At 35.9% G+C, this 18,530-nt stretch overlaps 1 protein-coding gene across 1 annotated transcript; it reads left to right on the top strand.

The window, feature by feature from the left end:
• The first annotated feature begins 1,924 nt into the window (after positions 1–1,924).
• On the top strand, positions 1,925–18,521 carry snx18a (sorting nexin 18a). The gene is made up of 2 exons (XM_073841067.1): positions 1,925–3,685; positions 16,997–18,521. Exons 1-2 carry the CDS (start codon positions 2,218–2,220, stop codon positions 17,248–17,250), a joined length of 1,722 nt encoding a protein of 573 aa, XP_073697168.1. The 5' UTR covers positions 1,925–2,217; the 3' UTR covers positions 17,251–18,521.
• Positions 18,522–18,530: the final 9 nt, after the last annotated feature.

The raw sequence follows: 18,530 nt of genomic DNA, 5'->3' as shown, positions 1-18,530 counted from the left end.
AATTAAGGTATTAACATTAAAAATTCAATCAGGAAAAAAATTAAAACAAAAAAAATGTTTAACTTTGTTTCGAACAATTTGTAATGTCTGATTTGGAGTGTATGGAGGATTTGACTAATGGATTAAGATGTTAAATTAATATCTGAGTAGTATACACTATCAGTCAAAAGTTTATTAATGTTTTTTAATTCTTCTTTAAATCTTCTGCGTTTATTTGATCCAAAATACGGCAAAAGCAGTAATATTGTGAATTTTTTACTATTATTTTAAAAATAAATGCTTGAATTTCACTATTATTTTTTAAATTACTGCTTTCTGTTTAAATATATTTTAAAATGTAATTTATTCCTGTGACAAAAGGTAAATTTTCAGAGTAATTTATCCAGTTTTCCGTTTCACATGGTCCTTCAGAAATAATTCTAATATGCTGATTTTGCTGTTCAAGAAACATTTATTAGTAGTAGTAGTAGTAGTAGTATTATAATTATTATAATTATCAATATTTAAAACAGTGTAGTAATTTTTTTTAGAATTCTACTGATGAAAGATCCAAAGATCCACATTTATCTGAAATAAAAAGCTTTTATAACATTATACATTATACCATTCAAAAGCTTGGAGTCAGGTTTTTTGGGAATTATAGAAATTAATACTTTTAATGTAGCAAGGAAGCTTTAAGTGTACCAAAATTGATCATAAAGACATTTATAATGTTACAAAAGATTTCTATTTCAGATAAATGCTGTTCTTCTGAACTTTCTATTTATCAAAGAAACCTTAAAAAAACTACTCAGCTGTTTCAACATAATAATAATCAGAATGTTAGAATGATTTCTGAAGGATCATGTGACTGGAGTAATGATGCTGAAAATTCTGCTTAAAATTACAGGAATAAAATTACATTTTAAATTATATTCAAATAGAAAACTTATTTTAAATAGTAAAAATATTAACAATGTTTACTTTTTTTGCTATGTTTTAAATTAAAAAAAATGCAGGCTTGGTGAGCAGAAGAGACTTCCGTAAAAAATATTAAAAGTCTTATTATTGAAAAACTCTTTACAGACATGCTGACTGGAAACATGTCAATTTACATACAAAAACAAGTTTTAATAGCATTTTAAAACTTGCAAAACTATTTCATCCATGAGATAAATTTTAGTATTGTTTGATGTAATGCAAATCACATATGTGACCCAGGAGCACAAAACCAGTCTTAAATAGCACAGATATATTTGCAGCAATAGCCAAACTTTGTAGCAATAGCCAAACAATACATTGTATAGGTCAACATTATAGAATTATCGATGCCAAAAATCATAAGGATATTAAATAAAGATCATGTTCCATGAAAATATTTTGTAAATATCCTACCGTAAATATATCAAAACTTAATTTTTGATTAGTAATATGCATTGCTAAGGACTATATTTGGACAGCTTTAAAGGCAATTTTCTCAACATTTAGATTTTTTTGCACCCTCAGATTCCAGATTTTCAAATAGTCCTAACAAACCATACATCAATGGAAAGTTTATTCAGCTTTCAGATTATGCATAAATCGAAATTTCAACAAATGTACCCTTATGACTGGTTTTGTGGTTCATGACACGTTTTGAACTGAATCACAGCTGCAATAAGCAGACGCATGGAAGAAAAGTGTAATGAATAGCAATATATAATTACACGTGGCTTTTTAAGGCATTCAATTTGGAGAATTTAACATCCCACGTGATGACGTAATGGCGTTTTGATGTAAAAGAATCGCTACAACAGTTCATGGTAAAGAACTGTTCAAAAGAACCGATTCACTCCTCACTACGTTCGATTTGATTCTTGCTGCCTTGGAGCTTAGCTCCGCCCTCGACTACACGGACTGAGCTTGTGCTGTTCAGGGTGAGTGAGTGAGTGAGTGTACACTGCGGTCGGTGTGGGACGGGCGCACAGCAACGGAGCTCCGGACGGTAAACTCCACAGATGAAGAAATGACTTAAACCCACAGCTCTGAGGTTTTTAAGCTCGACAGCTGATCGATTGTCAGGTTATCGTATGATCAGTGTAAAGACGACGCTAGAGATAGTGGCTTTACGGCTCCCGCAGCAGCAGACGCGCAAGTTGTTGTCAGTATTGCAGGTCAGCGAGTGAGTGAGTTTGGGTTGGAGTTAGCTAGCTGATACGCTAACCTTATTCGCTTTTTAATTAATCGCAGCTTGGAGATATGGCTTTGCGAGCGAGAGCTCTGTATGACTTTAATTCAGAAAACCCAGGAGAGATATCGGTGAAAGAACAGGAGATTGTAACTCTGTACAGCGAGCAGGACATTGACGGCTGGCTGGAGGGGACGAACAGCAGAGGGGAAAGAGGGCTCCTGCCTGCGTCCTACGTGGAGATATTGAGGAATGACACCGTCTCCTCTTTTAACAACAACTCTCGATATGCCAACATTCCCACTAGTGGTTTTGACTTCAAAAATCAGACTCAACAGAGCTACAACACAGCTGCACCAGCATCCAGCCTCACAGCCTACCCTGCACTACCTCAGCAACAACAACAACAACATCCAGGGACAACAGCCAGTGATGATGATTGGGATGATGACTGGGACGATCACTCGTCCGTAGCTGACGAACCAGGGGTTGTCGGAGGAGGATATAGGAATTATGAAGGAAACGGACCATCTGGTTACAGCATCTCCACCTCCTCCATGCCTAGAGGTTCACAGCAAGCCAAAAGTTCAGCTACGGTCAGCAGAAATCTCAACAGGTTTTCCACTTTCGTGAAGTCAGGCGGTGAGGCGTTCGTGCTGGGGGAAGCATCCGGGTTTGTGAAGGATGGGGATAAAATCTGTGTGGTGATGGGTCAGTACGGTCCGGAGTGGCAGGAGAACCCGTACCCGTTCGCTTGCACTATTGACGACCCGACCAAGCAGACGAAATTCAAAGGCATGAAAAGTTACATTTCCTACAAGCTGACGCCGACCCACACGCAGAGCCAGGTCAACAGAAGATATAAGCATTTCGATTGGCTCTACGCCAGATTAGTGGAGAAATTTCCTGTCATTTCAGTTCCGCACATTCCTGAAAAACAAGCCACCGGTCGCTTCGAAGAAGACTTCATTTCGAAAAGGAGAAGAGGGCTGATATGGTGGATGAATCATATGACCACCCACCCTGTTCTAGCCCGTTGTGATGTTTTCCAGCACTTCCTCACCTGCTCCAGCACGGATGAAAAGTCTTGGAAGCAAGGGAAGAGGAAAGCTGAGAAGGACGAGATGGTTGGTGCCAACTTCTTCCTCACCATTAGCACTCCAGCAGCCCCTCTTGACTTGCAAGACGTTGAAAGCAGGATTGATGGATTCAAGGCCTTCACCAAGAAAATGGATGACAGCGTCATCCAAGTCAATGCCACGCTTAACGAGTTTGCGAGAAAGCAGATAGCCGGGTTTAAGAAAGAGTATCAGAAAGTGGGACAATCTTTCAAGTATCTAAGTCAAGCCTTCGAGATTGACCAGCAGGCATACTCGGTCGGCTTAAACCAAGCAATTGCGTACACGGGAGACGCCTACGAAGCTATTGGAGACTACTTTGTGGAGCAGCCTAAACAAGATGTGGACCCTTTGATGGATTTGTTAGCCTTGTACCAAGGACACCTTACCAACTACCCCGATATCATCCATGTACAGAAAGGTATGCATTTACTTACTAACTGTTGTAGAAATATGCATGAAACTGTGTTTAGTTGAGGTCAGTGGGTATGAAAGATAACAGAGTCACCTGCTCTCAGAATCGTTTGCTTTGCTTGACTGATTTGTTTGCACTGAAGTGCCACTGATGAGTTCACTGGCCATCCTAGTTTCATCTGACTGCTGAGTCACATGGGGTGAGCTGACGTGCTTTGTGTGCTTTTCCTGTGGCTGGTAAATCAGCCACATACAATGACAAAGACTGAAACTATTGACGTACTGCATTGTTCAAGGAAGGTTAAACAGGGGAGTTTCAGTACTTATTCAGTCATTCAGTGAATGACATTGATTTCATCATGGATGGATGTTTTTGTTACATATTTCTGACACTTGATAACGTCCTTGATTGTATCAAAAATAAGTCATTTTATTTCAAATCAAAAGCATGTAGGAATGCTTCATGCTTTCTGAGTTTGCAGGAAGTGTAACAATCACACCTTCAGCTGTTTGATTCACTGCTTGAATATTTATGATGCATTTACAGATGCGTGTGAGATGTGAGGATCTTACAGCTAGAGTTCCTACAGTCTGAGATCATTATTTACTTAGACTTCCTTTTTTGGCTTAGCCATTTTTGAAATGGAGCCACTAGCTTGTAATGTAGTTCTCAAAAAACGCATGATATCACGACATTTTTCAGTCGAGAGACAATGTTCATTTAAAACAGGATTGATTGTAAAGTGTTTTTATGGTCTTCTCTTAGTTTCACTGCCGTTACATCATGCAGTAGCCAATATGATGTAAAACAATATAAAACAAAAGTCCACATCTATCAAAAGAAACGTTTATTGAGTTAAGTTTATGAGCCCAGAGGCAAGATTTCATATGAACTTAGTAAAAAAGAATATATAACAGGGGTAAAGAAATCCATATATACACTACCATTCATAACACTTTTTTTTTTAAGAAAACCAATACTTTTTTATAATATTAATGTTTATTATTGAAAATATGTGACCCTGGAACACAAAACCAGTCATACGGGTCAGTTTTTCAAAAATGAGATTTATACATCATCTGAAAGCTTAATAAATAAGCTTTTCATGATGTATGGAATTTGCAATATATATTGATGTATGATGTACTATTAGGATAGGACAACATTTGGCCGAGATACAACTATTTGAAAATCTGGAATCTAAGGGTGCAAAAAAAAAAAAAATCACCTTTAAAGTTGTCCAAATGAAGCACCAGCAATGCATATTACTAATCAAAAATTAAGTTTTGATATATTTACGGTAGGAAATTTACAAAATATCTTCATGGAACATGATCTTTACTTAATATCCTAATGATTTTTGGCATAAAAGAAAAATCGACCATTTTGACCCATACAATGTATTTGTGGCTATTGCTACAAATATACCCATGCTACGCAAGACTGGTTTTGTGGTCAACGGTCTTATATTTGTTAATATAGCGTTTATATGCTCATTGTCTTCTATGTTTTTTAGAGAGTCTGACTTGAATTCTACAAGCTGTTTCAAGAGTCCCCGTTTATGTGGCAACTCGTAACCACAACATGAACAAATAGTTTGCCTTTGTGAAAGCCCACAGAGATATCTATGAGCTACAGGGTAGCTGTATGCATTCATTTGTCTGGCATCTCCTTATGGGAATGTAGTGAATGTTTTGATGTTGTTATTCACAAAAGCTTTAAAATAAGTGGGCTAAATTTAGCTAGATTTATTTTTATGAGTGTTAAATGTGTGAACCAGATGTTTAATGAGGTACAGACTGGTGCTGTAGACAGCGCTGTCACTCTATTGTGACTGTGCAATGCTTTGGAAAAATTGAAAAACTGTGTTGTGCTTCCAGCAGAGAGGCCTCAGTCTGTGACTGATCCAGCTGACTGTCTAGCACTGAGGTCACCTGCAGCTTGCTGAAGCCCATATGCCATACATGAGCATTTGCCAAAAGGTGTAATTTTTTAGCAAATTCTTATTGTCATTGTCACCATATAATGTCTTATTATAGATGGATGTTATAAAATTACATCTTTTTTCCATTGTATGTGGTTTCACCCACAATTTCACATATATGGGTTTTTTAAGAAACAATCATCTAGGCCTTGAATGAGTCAGTAGAAAACTATGAGCAAACCTGTCCACTTTCCATCACCTTTTTGACAGAATAAATTTTGACTAGAATGTCTGATGGCAAACAAAGTGGGACATTTAAGACATTCAAACCTCAAGAGGAGTGTGTGTGGGGGGACATATAATAACCACTTCCTGCCTCATCTCCCCATAGACATTCAGTTATCTATCTTTCAAAGGTACTAATGATAATTTTGGCTTGAATTCTGGATATGCATTTGTTGCACGTTCATCTTATTGTCATTTGCCATCTGTTTACCCGCTCACATGCTGTCACCCTTTTAATAAATCTCATGGTGATTGTAAAATCAATACCATAAAACAACTGCACCTCAGGAATAATGCTTAAAATACTCCCCAACCAACTATACCACATCTGTGAATTTGCTTTCACCTGTGTAAACCAATATAGAGCTTTTGCTGTTTTGTTTTTTTTGTAAGATTATCAAATTTCAAGGCAGGCATACTGTCCACGGGGATAAATGATAGGGCTGCTTTTTTTTTCTAATAAAATACACAAGGGCACAGCATGTATTGATTTGTGTCACTATAGAGCCTCCATTAGCAATGGAATTGAATGTAGAGAGCCATTAGTGAACATACTGACGTTGTTATTAATGGGATCCTTTTTTCCATTGCTTCTTTGTGATGTGCAGTGAAATATGTGGTTCTTTTGACAATGAGAGGAAATAATGACTAAGACATGATGTGGTTATTATAGGTAAGGAAGTTAGCATTGTGCATAGCCCCTTAACCACTCACAGCAAGGCTAGCTAGAACCTGTTATCTGACACATTTCCAGTGTTTGGTGTGTTAGCAATAACGTTATCTCTATGAGGTTAAGTCTAAAAAAGACTCTCTTTTAGTGTAATTCATGAAGTCTTTCATAAAGCACAAGATTTGCTATAGTGTACTATATTTCTAAATCTTCTGAAGCCAAAAGTTTTAGTGTTACACCGTGTTACATCGTGTCTACAGCGGATGCAACAGTTGTCGCATCGCACTCGCACCACAGTGCAACAGCTTGAAACCCTGTTCACACCACCAGCAACTTTGTTGCTCTATGTTGGGCGTTCCTAGTGCTTTTGCTCTAATGTTTTTGGCAAACTGCATGTCTGAACTTATATATTGCCAGTACAACTAAGATATCATTCTAAGACTAGGAATTATACTTTTTTTAAACGTATAATTTTTTTAAAATTTACAGATAATGTACTCACCCCCTTGTTCGTGTCTTTCTTTCTTCAGTCGTAAAGAAATAGTTTTTTGAGGAAAACATTTCAGGATTTCTCTCCATATAATGGACTTCTATGGTGCCCCCGAGTTTGAACTTCCAAAATGCAGTTTAAATGCAGCTTCAAGGGGCTCTAAATGATCCCAGCCAAGGAAGAAGGGTCTTATCTAGTGAAAAGATTGGTTATTTTCTAAAAACATTTACAATTTATATACTCTTTAATCTCTACACAGCAAGATGAGCATTTGAGGTTAAAAAGTATATATAATTGTATTTTTTTTAGAAAATATTTTTTTTAGCAAATCACATCTATGGGTGCAAAAAAATCTAAATATTGAGAAAATCACCTTTAAAGTTGTCCAAATTAAGTTCTTAGCAATACATATTACTAATCAAAAGTTATGTTTTGATATATTAACAGTAGGAAATGTACAAAATATTTTCATGGAACATGATCTTTACTTAATATCCTAATGATTTTTGGTAAAAAAGAAAGAAATATCATTTTGACCCATACAATGTATTGTTGGCTATTGCTACAAATATCCCCATGCTACTTCTGACTGGTTTTGTGGTCCAGGGTCACATATAAAACATTTGTGAAATCATTCCAGAATTCTGTCCTGTCTGCCTGCACTCAAGACGGTGATGTGTGAGTGCTACTGACTGATTCTTTACTCCAGTTGGTTGCTCGCAAAATTCGCTGTTCATTTGCATATAGTTGCATAAAGTTAAACTCACTATCGCTCCTGTTGCCAAAAGTCACCAGCTCTCCATTGAAAATGAATGGGATTGTGTCGCTTTATAGCTACGTGTCGCTGACAGTGTGAACAGGGTTTAAGATCTTTCAGCACATTCAAATCTGTGAGTCATTTTTCCCCCTCAGAAACAAGTAAGTTTTGAATGCATCCTCCAGAAGTATTTGTATCTTTAATAATTAAGTTGCATGTTTTTTGTAGGTGTTTGTCTGAAGCACTGTGAAAGAAGCGCCTATTCAAAAATCTAATCTGGCCAGTCACACATTCCTCAGATAATTTTCTTTAAACTGAAAATGATGTCATTATCTTCCCACCCTTTTTTGTTTGTGGAACACAAAAGAATTCTCTTTCTTTATACTACAGAAATACATGGTGAGCACGATTCAAAAAATGAATAGTTGAGCCATGGAACTCTATTTGTGTTCTAATTGGTTTGTTTAATTCAATGTTCCCAGCTTATTGGATTCACATATTCATTACGTTTTGCCTATATAACCAAGACATATGTGACCCTGGACCACAAAACCAGTCTTAAGTCGCTGGGGTTTATTTGTAGCAATAGCCAAAAATACATTGCATGGGTCAAAATTTTTGATTTTTCTTTTATGCCAAAAATCATTAAGAAATTAAGTAAAGTTCATGTTCCATTAAGATTTTTTGTAAAATTCCTACTGTAAAAATATCAAAATGTAATTTTTTATTAGTAATATGCATTAAGAACCTAATTTGGACAACTTTAAAGGTGATTTTCTCAGTCTTGTTGATTTTTTTGCATCCTCAGATTTCTGATTTCAAATAGATGTATCTCAGCCAAATATTGTCCTATCCTAACAAACCATACATCCATAGAAAGCTTTTTTATTGAGCTTTCATATGATGTATAAATCTCAGTTTTGTCAAATTGAACCTTATGACTGGTTTTGTGGTCCAGGGTCACATATATTAAATGAAGTCTCAGCATGCTATGCATGTCCTTATCCTAGCCCACCACCACCCCAGCACCACCTGTCTAGATCTGCTAAAAAGTTTCTTCCTATTATTATTATTCATTACTCATAAGAGAAATTTGATTTATTTTGAAATAAAATAAAAAATGTAATAAAATTATTTAAATAGAAAAATTGACCATAGGATTAACAATGTAAAAAGTCACTTTTCATCAGTCCTTGCTGAAAAAAAGTATTGATTTTGGCTCTTTGTATAAAAAAAAAGCATCTGGAATATTCTGCCTATTTTCTTTTGTGATTCACTGAAGGAAGAAAATAATACAGGGTTGGGAACGACATTAGTGTGAGTAACTGTCATCAAAATATTAACAATTTGGTGAACGATCACATTAATCCATCAACCATGTGGGAAAGTACCTAATTGCTAGTTTAAACCTTCACTGTCACTGCTGTTTATCAGGAAGATGTTGATTAGAGTCATAAGATTCAGCCTCCATGTAAGTGACAGCAGCTTCTGAAATGGGCTGGGAGCTCAAATTCATTGGTCTGTATTCTGCCAAATGTCTTGTAATTCACAGCTGATGACTTTCGTATTATCCTTAATGCTCATGAATCTAATGGTGCAGTTCCGAGGCAAATTGGACTTGCATTCACTTTTGTTTTGCCAGTGATCTGCATTTGCCTTCTCATTTGTTTAGAAAGCCAAATAATTTCTTTGCTTGTCAGGCTGGAATAATCTGCCACCTGTGTTAAAATCCGACCATGCAAAGTCCCATGTCAAATGTCATGATTCAGGTCTGGATAATATGGTCAAGGAATCAGTATCAGAATCACTTGTTCTCTGGTTGCAGTTCAACGGCAGGACTGTGTTGTGTAATAGTACATTACATAATGCCTGGAGAGGTTCTGCAGCAGCAGGCTTTATAGTGGTTCAGCGGAGTGCAGCTTCCCACGTGTGTCTCCTTTCTCAAACCACTTCTCAGACAACTGGTTTGTGCTACATCCCTGTATTAGCTCTTATGTTTAAGATTCCACCTTCTAAAATATGTTTTCATATATGATTAGAAGCTATAAATGTAGTTTAACATGTTTTAGTGGCTTGAATGATGTAAAATGTATTTAGTGTGTGCTATTAATAACTGAGGTGTGTTTGTTGTTAATCTGTAAGATGTCAGATAAGTGGTCTCCACTCCAACTATGGACATGGTCTCGAGATGCCATGTTGTTTTTGTGTTAAGAGTTTGTATGGCATTGTGTAGTCTGATTACTTTCTCATAACGTCATAACAATGACATGGTTATTGTTTAGAACTGCAAAACGATAAGTCGCGATTAATCGATTATGTTTATGTTTGCAAACTGTGTGTGTAGTGTATATATTTATTATGTATATATAAATACACACACACACACACACATGTATATATATTAAGGAAAAATATGTTAGGTTTAGATGTAAAATGTTTATATTGTAATATAAATTATATACAAGGGTTTACATATAAATACAAACAAATATTTGTAAAAATATATGTGTGTGTTTATGTATAGATTAATATACACAGTACACACACATAGTATGCAAACAAACTTTTATTCTGAATCGATTAATCGTGACTAATCGTTTTGCAGCTCTATTATTGTTGCATTTATGCTCTTACACTGGAGTTATGTTTTAAAATAAGCGACATAAATTTTTAGTTTATTTACTGACTATTTATTATCTTGTTTTCTGTTGTTTGTGCACAATAATACAAAACATGTGAAAATGTGTTGAAGTAACTAAATTCAGGTCTTGAAGTCTGTGGGAGCATCTAAAAAATATCATGTAGCTTTTAAGTTGCTAACTTGTAATAAAGATAAAATCGTCAGAGCAGCGCTGATAACACATTTCTGTGCACTCGCATGCTTCTGTGTGTGTGATTGTATGAGACAGAGAGAGCTAAAAAGAGTGAATGTGCTTTCCGTACACAACAAAACGTAATTGTGTGGATATAATTGTGTAAATAATTGGTCAGTTTTATCCTATTGTGTACTATATTTATTTTCTAGATCAGTGTCATTGTGTTTTTTTGTTTTGTTTAGTTTTTTCGATGTTGTAGGCTTCAATCTAACTGAAATCCTTTGACGAAGTGATACAGACAGTGCGCTCAAGGCCTGTCTGGAGCTACTTTCCCCTTGCGTTTCCCTGAAAATAATTGCACACCTTAGAATGTTTATCAATAAATCAGATTCAAGCATTCAAGAGACCAGTAGGGTGTTCCATAAAACAAGTTTACCAAATAAGTCAGGCTTATTTCAGTTAGTCTGACTTATTGTCACAGTCAGACTAACTGAAATAAGCCTGGCTTATTTGGTAAACTTGTTTTATGGAACACCCCCCAGTAGTATAATGCTTAGTGTCTTGCTTTGTTTATAGCAGTAACCATGGAAACGCTTTATTGCTGCTGTTCCATAAGCACCACCTGCTGTCAAAGAGTAAATTAGCATTTTTATTCAGTCAGTCTACTATTTGTTTCATGCAGATATGTTTTATGTAGTGTAATTTCAAACTCTAAAGTCAGACTATTCTGTTTTTGCTTTCAAATGTTAAATAATACAGTCTGTTTGCATCAAAAAACTGCATGTAGCATGTTTGTTTTGATTATAATATAAATCCAGTGGTTCTGCAACTGTTTAATGCATTTTGATTCATATACGGACCCAGTTACTGGGCAAAAAAATGTGATAAATCATGAAACCATCAGAATCCGAAAACTTTGGTGAAACCTGATGAATAGAAAGAACTCCTTCCCCTACATTTTTGTTCCTTTTTTGATAAGCCGTTTTACTCTGATGTACATGACTAAATGGAAGAAAAAGTATGTCTCTACTTCCATTTAATTAAGACTTTAAGCAGTGGTAAATTGTCAGAAATGTAATATTTAGGTGTGCCGTCCAGTTTTTCACGATTAGGGTTCCTGTGTAAATACACTTGTCACATTTAAAAAAAAAAAAAAAAAACACTTTACTGTACACTCTTAAAAATAAAGGTGCTTTAAAAGGTTTTTCACAGCGATGCCATAGAAGAACTATTTTTGGTTCCACAAAGAAACATTCAGTCAAAGGTTCTTTAAAGAACCATCTCTTTTTTACTTTTTTATAATCTGAACAACCTTCTTTCGCCACAAAGAACCTTTTGTAAAACAGAAAGGTTTTTCAGATGTTAAAGGTTCTTTGTGGAACCATTTAAACAAAAAAGGTTCTTCTGTGGCATCGTGAAGCACCTTTATTTTTAAGAGTGTATGACAGAAAATGTCAAAAGAGACTTTGTCCACACTAAAAACAACATTATTTACTGATATAAATAATATCTGCAAGAGAAGAGACTAGCATTTCAACTCTGAAGGAAAGAGATATCGGTCAGCTGATGGTGAAAAAAGTGACACAATAGTAATTGACTGCATTCCATTCTTTAAAACGTAACGTAATTAGTAATGAGATTGTAACACTTCACATTTAAAAGTAATGCTCCCCAACACTGGTTTCATGAAGTGCTGCTGTATTTTATCTTTGACCTGCATCTTGTCTTCCTTAAATGTACTTGTCTTTTTCATGTGTGTTCGTTTGAACTGCATTTGTAAGAGTCAGAATGGTCGTGTGTGTGTGTGTGTGTGTGTGTGTGTGTGTGTGTGTGTGTGTGTTTGAGGAATTTCAGGGATCTGGGTTACACTGAAGTGAAGGCTTCTTTGGCCAGAAGGCAGAATGTGTGGAGTTTGGGGGGATGGGACATTTGGGAATGTCTTGCATGTTTCTCCTCAGTGAGGAGGGAAGTTAGCCATCTGTGCTCAATACTTATCATGAGATTTAGACTGATACACCTTTAGTTACAAACTATTTACCTCTATGTGAATTTAGAGAACTGGAACAATTTGCAGTGTCTGTCATTTTATAGTCTGTTAATTTTGTGAAAATACCATTTTTTTTTATTTACTCTCTTTTCATTGATGTATCACCTCACAGATTGTAATACAACAGACTTCATCGAAAACAGAATCATCTTTAACATAACACCAAATTCCCTTCAAAGCTCTTGTTCCAAGTTTTTTTCAACCGCTGATACACTACCAGTCAAATGTTTTTGAACAGTAAGATTATAATGTTTTTTAAAGAAATCTCTTCTGCTCAGCAAGCCTGCATTTATTTGATTCAAAGTACAGCAAAAAAATATTTTTACTATCTTACTGTTCACAAACCTTTGACTGGTAGTGTAAATGTAGCAGCAAATCTGTAACTACTGTCACTTTGAGCATTTCTGTTTCAGATTGACTGGATTTGACCAGCCCTTGCTAAGTAGTCACTGTTTGTAGTGTAATGCACTTTTTATAGTTTCGATTCAGTTTCCATTCTTTTGTAAACCCCCATTTTTATTTTTATGTTACTTTTACTTTTAGTTTTTGTCTTCCTAGTATTTTTTATTTATACACTTCAGAGATGGTGTTCTACGTTTGAAGTAGTGAAATGTGTCAGCCTCCTGATCTATACCACAAAGCCACTTTCTCAAGAAAACAGACATGAGTATACCAGGAACACTGACTGCCTGCCTGAGTGAGAGGGGCAGGACGTCTCCATTCTCAAAGACAAACACAATACACACTACCGTTCAAAAGTTTGGGGTTGGTAGAATTGTTTTAATGTTTTGAAAGAAGTCTCTGATTCTTACCAAGCTTTTTGATAAAAAATAAAGTAAGAACAGTAATATTGTGACATGTTTGTACAATCGAAAATATTTATCTATTTGAATATATTTTAAAGGGGTCATGACATGGATTTTTTTTATCATTTTATTGTTTCTTGAGGTTTACTTGTCGCAAAGATTCTGGCTCACAATCTCCTCACGCCTTTAGAGAGAAATGTGTCTTTGCGGATTACATAATGAAATAGTTTTCGTTTCCGATTTGCTTTATTTCATTAAGTAATAATTTATATATATATTTATCACGCCTGTGAGGCATGTATTCGCTGAGTTTCGGTATGGTTTTGTGAAGCGCTCCTTTTCAAGAACGAGACGACAAACGTCATGTTTGTTTTCTTTATTTTATAAAAGCTCTGTTTGTAATGTTTTGTTGATATTGTGAGTTCACACAAATACAGTTCCCAATGATGTATTTCTCTTACCTTTGTGAGCAAAAATGATGGAAAATTTAAAATTGTTTCCACTGAAAAAATTCAAGTGTTCGCACTGGTGCCCGCATGTCCTGTAAAGCCAGCTTCAGTTTAAACTAACATTGTTTTATACTTGAACTGTTTTATATCTATAGATTTTATTTTAGGTAAGTCGTGATGATTTGAGAAGGCAAATTGATTAAACAGACTTCCACTGGCTGCTGTTCGTTACTTTAAAAAACCAAAACGTATATTTAACAAACAAGAAATGCGTTTTCCTAAATGAACAAAATATAATCACTTTGCCATTACCATAGACTGAAAAAAAATATGGACGTAGTGTCCGTGACGTCACCCTTTGGTTTCTGAAGAGCGTTTTTGAAGCTCATACTGGGCGGGAGTCTGCCGTCACCATCTTGGAATTGCGAAGATGACTATTCGTTGATGCCTTGCCCTGGAGGCAGTGTTTATTCAAATGCATGTGCCTAGGTGATGTCAACTCGCACCTCAGATCCAAATGAGCCGTTTTTAGAGCTTGATAAAAAAAAATGCTTTGTTTACAATGAGGAGGAGGTTTTAAGCTTTGAAACTTATGCCAAAAGTTCCAAGCAAGTTTGATTTATCATGTCATGACCTCTTTAAAATGTGTTTTATTCCTGTGCTGGCAAAGCTGAATTTTTTTTTTTACTATTTAACTGACCCCAGACTTCTAAACAGTAGAGTACACTGATGGTTTACTCAACATCTGTTATTTCAACAATTTACAGTTACTCCCACCAGCATTTCTACACTCAAAGAATCAATAACGGTTCTACCTTTCAGTTAGACACACTTCTCTTTGCTTATAAGGTGGAAGATCCTGTTTGATTACAGTGACTGTTATGTCAAGTAACTCAATGTGACACTTAATAGTTCATTCTCATTTCCTGTCATTGTAATGTGAACTAGTCTGGGTAAATGTCAGAAGTTTTATGATGGTCAGTATCGTAGTAACAATTGTTTTGAGAATTTTGCCATATATGTGCACATTAGCGTTATCTGTAATACTTGATTGTGAATTTGTGATTGGTTAATCGTGGCATTTTGTACAATGAAATTTGCAACCTACATTGCAGAGCTAGTTTAACATCCCTCAAATCACTCTGAAAGCTCTTTCCTTTAACATAATAAAAAAATCTCAAATCAATATTCCATGATAATTTACTTTTTAAATACTGAGTAGCTATGTAAGTGGGGTAATGTACAGTCAGTTGTTTATTAAAACAAAATAAACACACTCAAAGTGAACTCCTCACCCCGTCTGGCTTTAATTTGCGATAATGGCTGGCTTTTAGTACATTATTATGCACGCCAGTGCTAAACACTTCACTTTTTTCTTATGTATATTTAGACTGCACTTTCGAAAGTGTTTTTTTTTTCTCTACCAACTTATTTCCACTAAGACAAGGGCAGTCCTGTCTGTTGCTGATAATGCAAAAAAATCTGCATTCTAAATAGAAAAACGTGTGATTTTACTGCATTTTATGTAACTTCCACGTTCAAAAGGGTTTGCAAGACTCTTTTGCAATAGCAGGGCTGGACGCAGCTGCCACATTACTCATTACTCATTCGCTGTACTTCCTCTTGTAGACAAAAGATCTAGAACAAAAGATATTAAACCAGTATTCATGTCAAACATACATTCAGAAACACCGGCTGTAGTGAAATCAATTTTATTTTGTATTTTACTGAAGCATGTTGAAAATTATTCAGACACCATATATAATTTAAATATTTTTTACTAGTTGGTCCAGAACACAATAGTTCATTTATGTAAGTGAGAATAGCAAAATATAGTAAACTGTGACATATTATACCCAGAAATTCTTCATACAGTGGACTACCAGTCAAAATGGATTCAAATTTGGAACCAGAAATTTTTCAGACACTTTGACCTGACCATGTTTTGCATAAGTGTTTTTCCTTTAATTGCTAATGCGACCTTTTTACACCACAGACTGAACAAAATTAAAGGAGTAGTTCAGTTTCAGAACAAAAATTTACAGATAATGTACTCACCCCCTTGTCGTCCAAGATGTTCATGTCTTTCTTTCTTCAGTCGTAAGGACAGGATGTTTTTTGAGGAAAACATTTCAGGATTTCTCTCCATATAATGGACTTCTATGGTGCCCCCGAGTTTGAACTTCCAAAATGCAGCTTCAAATGTCTCTAAACAGTCACAGTCGAGGAAAGAAGGGTCTTATCTAGCAAAACGAATTACAATTTATATACTTTTTAACCTCAAATTCTCATCTTGTCTAGCTCTGTGTGTACTCTGTGTAGAGATTAAAAAGTATATAAATTGTAAATGTTTCTAGAAAATATTCGATCGTTTTGCTAGAAAAGGCCCTGCTTCCTCGACTGGGGTCATTTAGAGCCCTTTGAAGCTGCATTTTGGAAGTTCAAACTCGGGGGCACCATAGAAGTTCATTATATGGAGAGAAATCCTGAAATGTTTTCCTCAAAAAACATAATTTCTTTACGACTGAAGAAAGAAAGACATATTGGATTCAGCAAGGGGGTGAGTACATTATCTGTCATTTTTTTGTTCTGAAAGTGAACTACTCCTTTAAGCATTGCTTGGTAATTGGTCAACAAAGTATTGATAGTTGTGTGAATATTGTCATACTAACAGTTGTCTGAATTTTTGGTTGATTGTAATTCATTACATATCTTTCTATCAAGGTTATCTGACATTATCAAAATGAATTTGTTCTGACACAGTTTAACTCTGAGTTCTTGTCATATTGAATTACCATTTTGTAAACTATAGGAATTTGTAACTTGATGTGAAAACCCCTGATCTAAAGTGTAGCAAATATGCCAACGATTTATACATCAAATTAGTAATATGATATATCATAAAGCTAACATCCTGGTCATGCCATATTGCTTCACAAAACATGTTTTTACAGCAGCCATGTTCATGCAAAAATACAGACGGGTATAACCTGTTGAGCCATGTATCATAACTTCCCTCTTGACTGAATCCGAGTCAATATTTAGTCTCATCCTGGTTCCTCTCTTTTCACAGGTGCTCTGACGAAGGTGAAGGACAGCCAGAAGCACGTAGAGGAAGGCAAGATGGAGAGCCAGCAGGCAGATGGGATCAAGGAACGCTGCAACATCATCTCTTTCGCCACACTGGCCGAGATCCAGCACTTCCATCAGACTCGAGTCCGGGACTTCAAGTCCCAGATGCAACATTACCTACAGCAGCAGATCAGCTTCTTCCAGAAGGTCACAGGCAAGCTAGAGGAGGCACTGCAGAAGTATGACAATGCCTAAATGAACCCAATTCAGATTGGACTGACAGAGCTTCACCTTGCCTGGCGGAGAGCCAGGCGAGAATTAGCCAGCCCCTAGCAATATACAACAAACCAAGAGTCTAAAATTTATTAAAACAATCTCCATACGATGAATGTCCATTATAAGGAACTGAAGATTGTTTGGGGCGAGTATGTAGAAAAAGACACGAGAACAAAGAGCATGGAATGTCTTTGATTCTGCTACTAATGTCATATTCTTAAATATGTGTTCTTCACAGATGAATGAGATTTCGATATGACTCGAGGAGCTCGCGTGGCTCTTCACTGCCACCTTTTAAACACTCGAAGACCCTCTTAGCCGTTCTTAGATGTTTACAGACCTTACAGAGACGCCGTCATCACTGTTGTGCCTTTTAATCTTGTCTTGTTGGTATTTTTATAATTTCTTAAAAAAGAACTATATATTATTCTTATTCTGAGATTTGTTTTTACAAGGTTTGGTTTTATTATCTTATACAAATGTCATTCCTGCTTAAAATGGCAGGGTGAAGGAGTAGCTGGCTCATGCTTGGAGATGAGCGTGGGAGTAGCTGGACATAATGCCCTAATTTGGTATCCCGTCTGATTTATTTCCCCTTCCCTCCCCTTGATATTTTGGTTCCAGAATGTGCAAACAGCAGCCGCCGTCAGATCACCTGCCATCACTTGGAAACAATTGAGCAGGAGCCTAAAAAACGTTTGAATGTGATGTAAACAGGAAGCACAACACACTCAGGATAACACAAGTTCATTTTGGATACTGCACCTACCGTTTTTTCAGCTAATGAGAGAATATTTCAAACTCAGAGAATCTAGTTTATACTGCAGATCTTCTCATGGTGCAGGAGGAACCACACCTAATGTTACAAATTTCCGACTAAATTGTTCACCTAACTGTTGCGTTGAATATATTTTTGTATTGTATGTGTTTTGAGGTAGGCTTTTCAAACTCCACATTTATAAAACAGTACAGAGCACATTTAAATTTCGTTCTTCACTTTTGTTTCTCTCTTTCCCTGGTTTGTTCAGTATGTATAATCAATATTGACAGTTTTAGTGCAAACATGAGTGTTGTGCTGAAGGACGAATCTTATTGGTGTTGATGCATGAAAAATGTGAAATTGGATGCAGATGCTTATGTCAACACTATCATGAGGTATGACTGAAAAGACATTTTCACATTGTACATGATAATAATAACAGACACTTGTGATTGTTCATTTGCATCAGCAATAAAGAACATTCTCAACACTGATCGCT

The sequence above is a fragment of the Garra rufa genome, chromosome 5 (genome assembly GCF_049309525.1).
Source record: "Garra rufa chromosome 5, GarRuf1.0, whole genome shotgun sequence".
Classification (NCBI taxonomy): Eukaryota; Metazoa; Chordata; class Actinopteri; order Cypriniformes; family Cyprinidae; genus Garra; species Garra rufa.
Note: the sequence above shows the minus strand (reverse complement) of the source record. Positions and strands in the feature narration are given on the sequence as shown.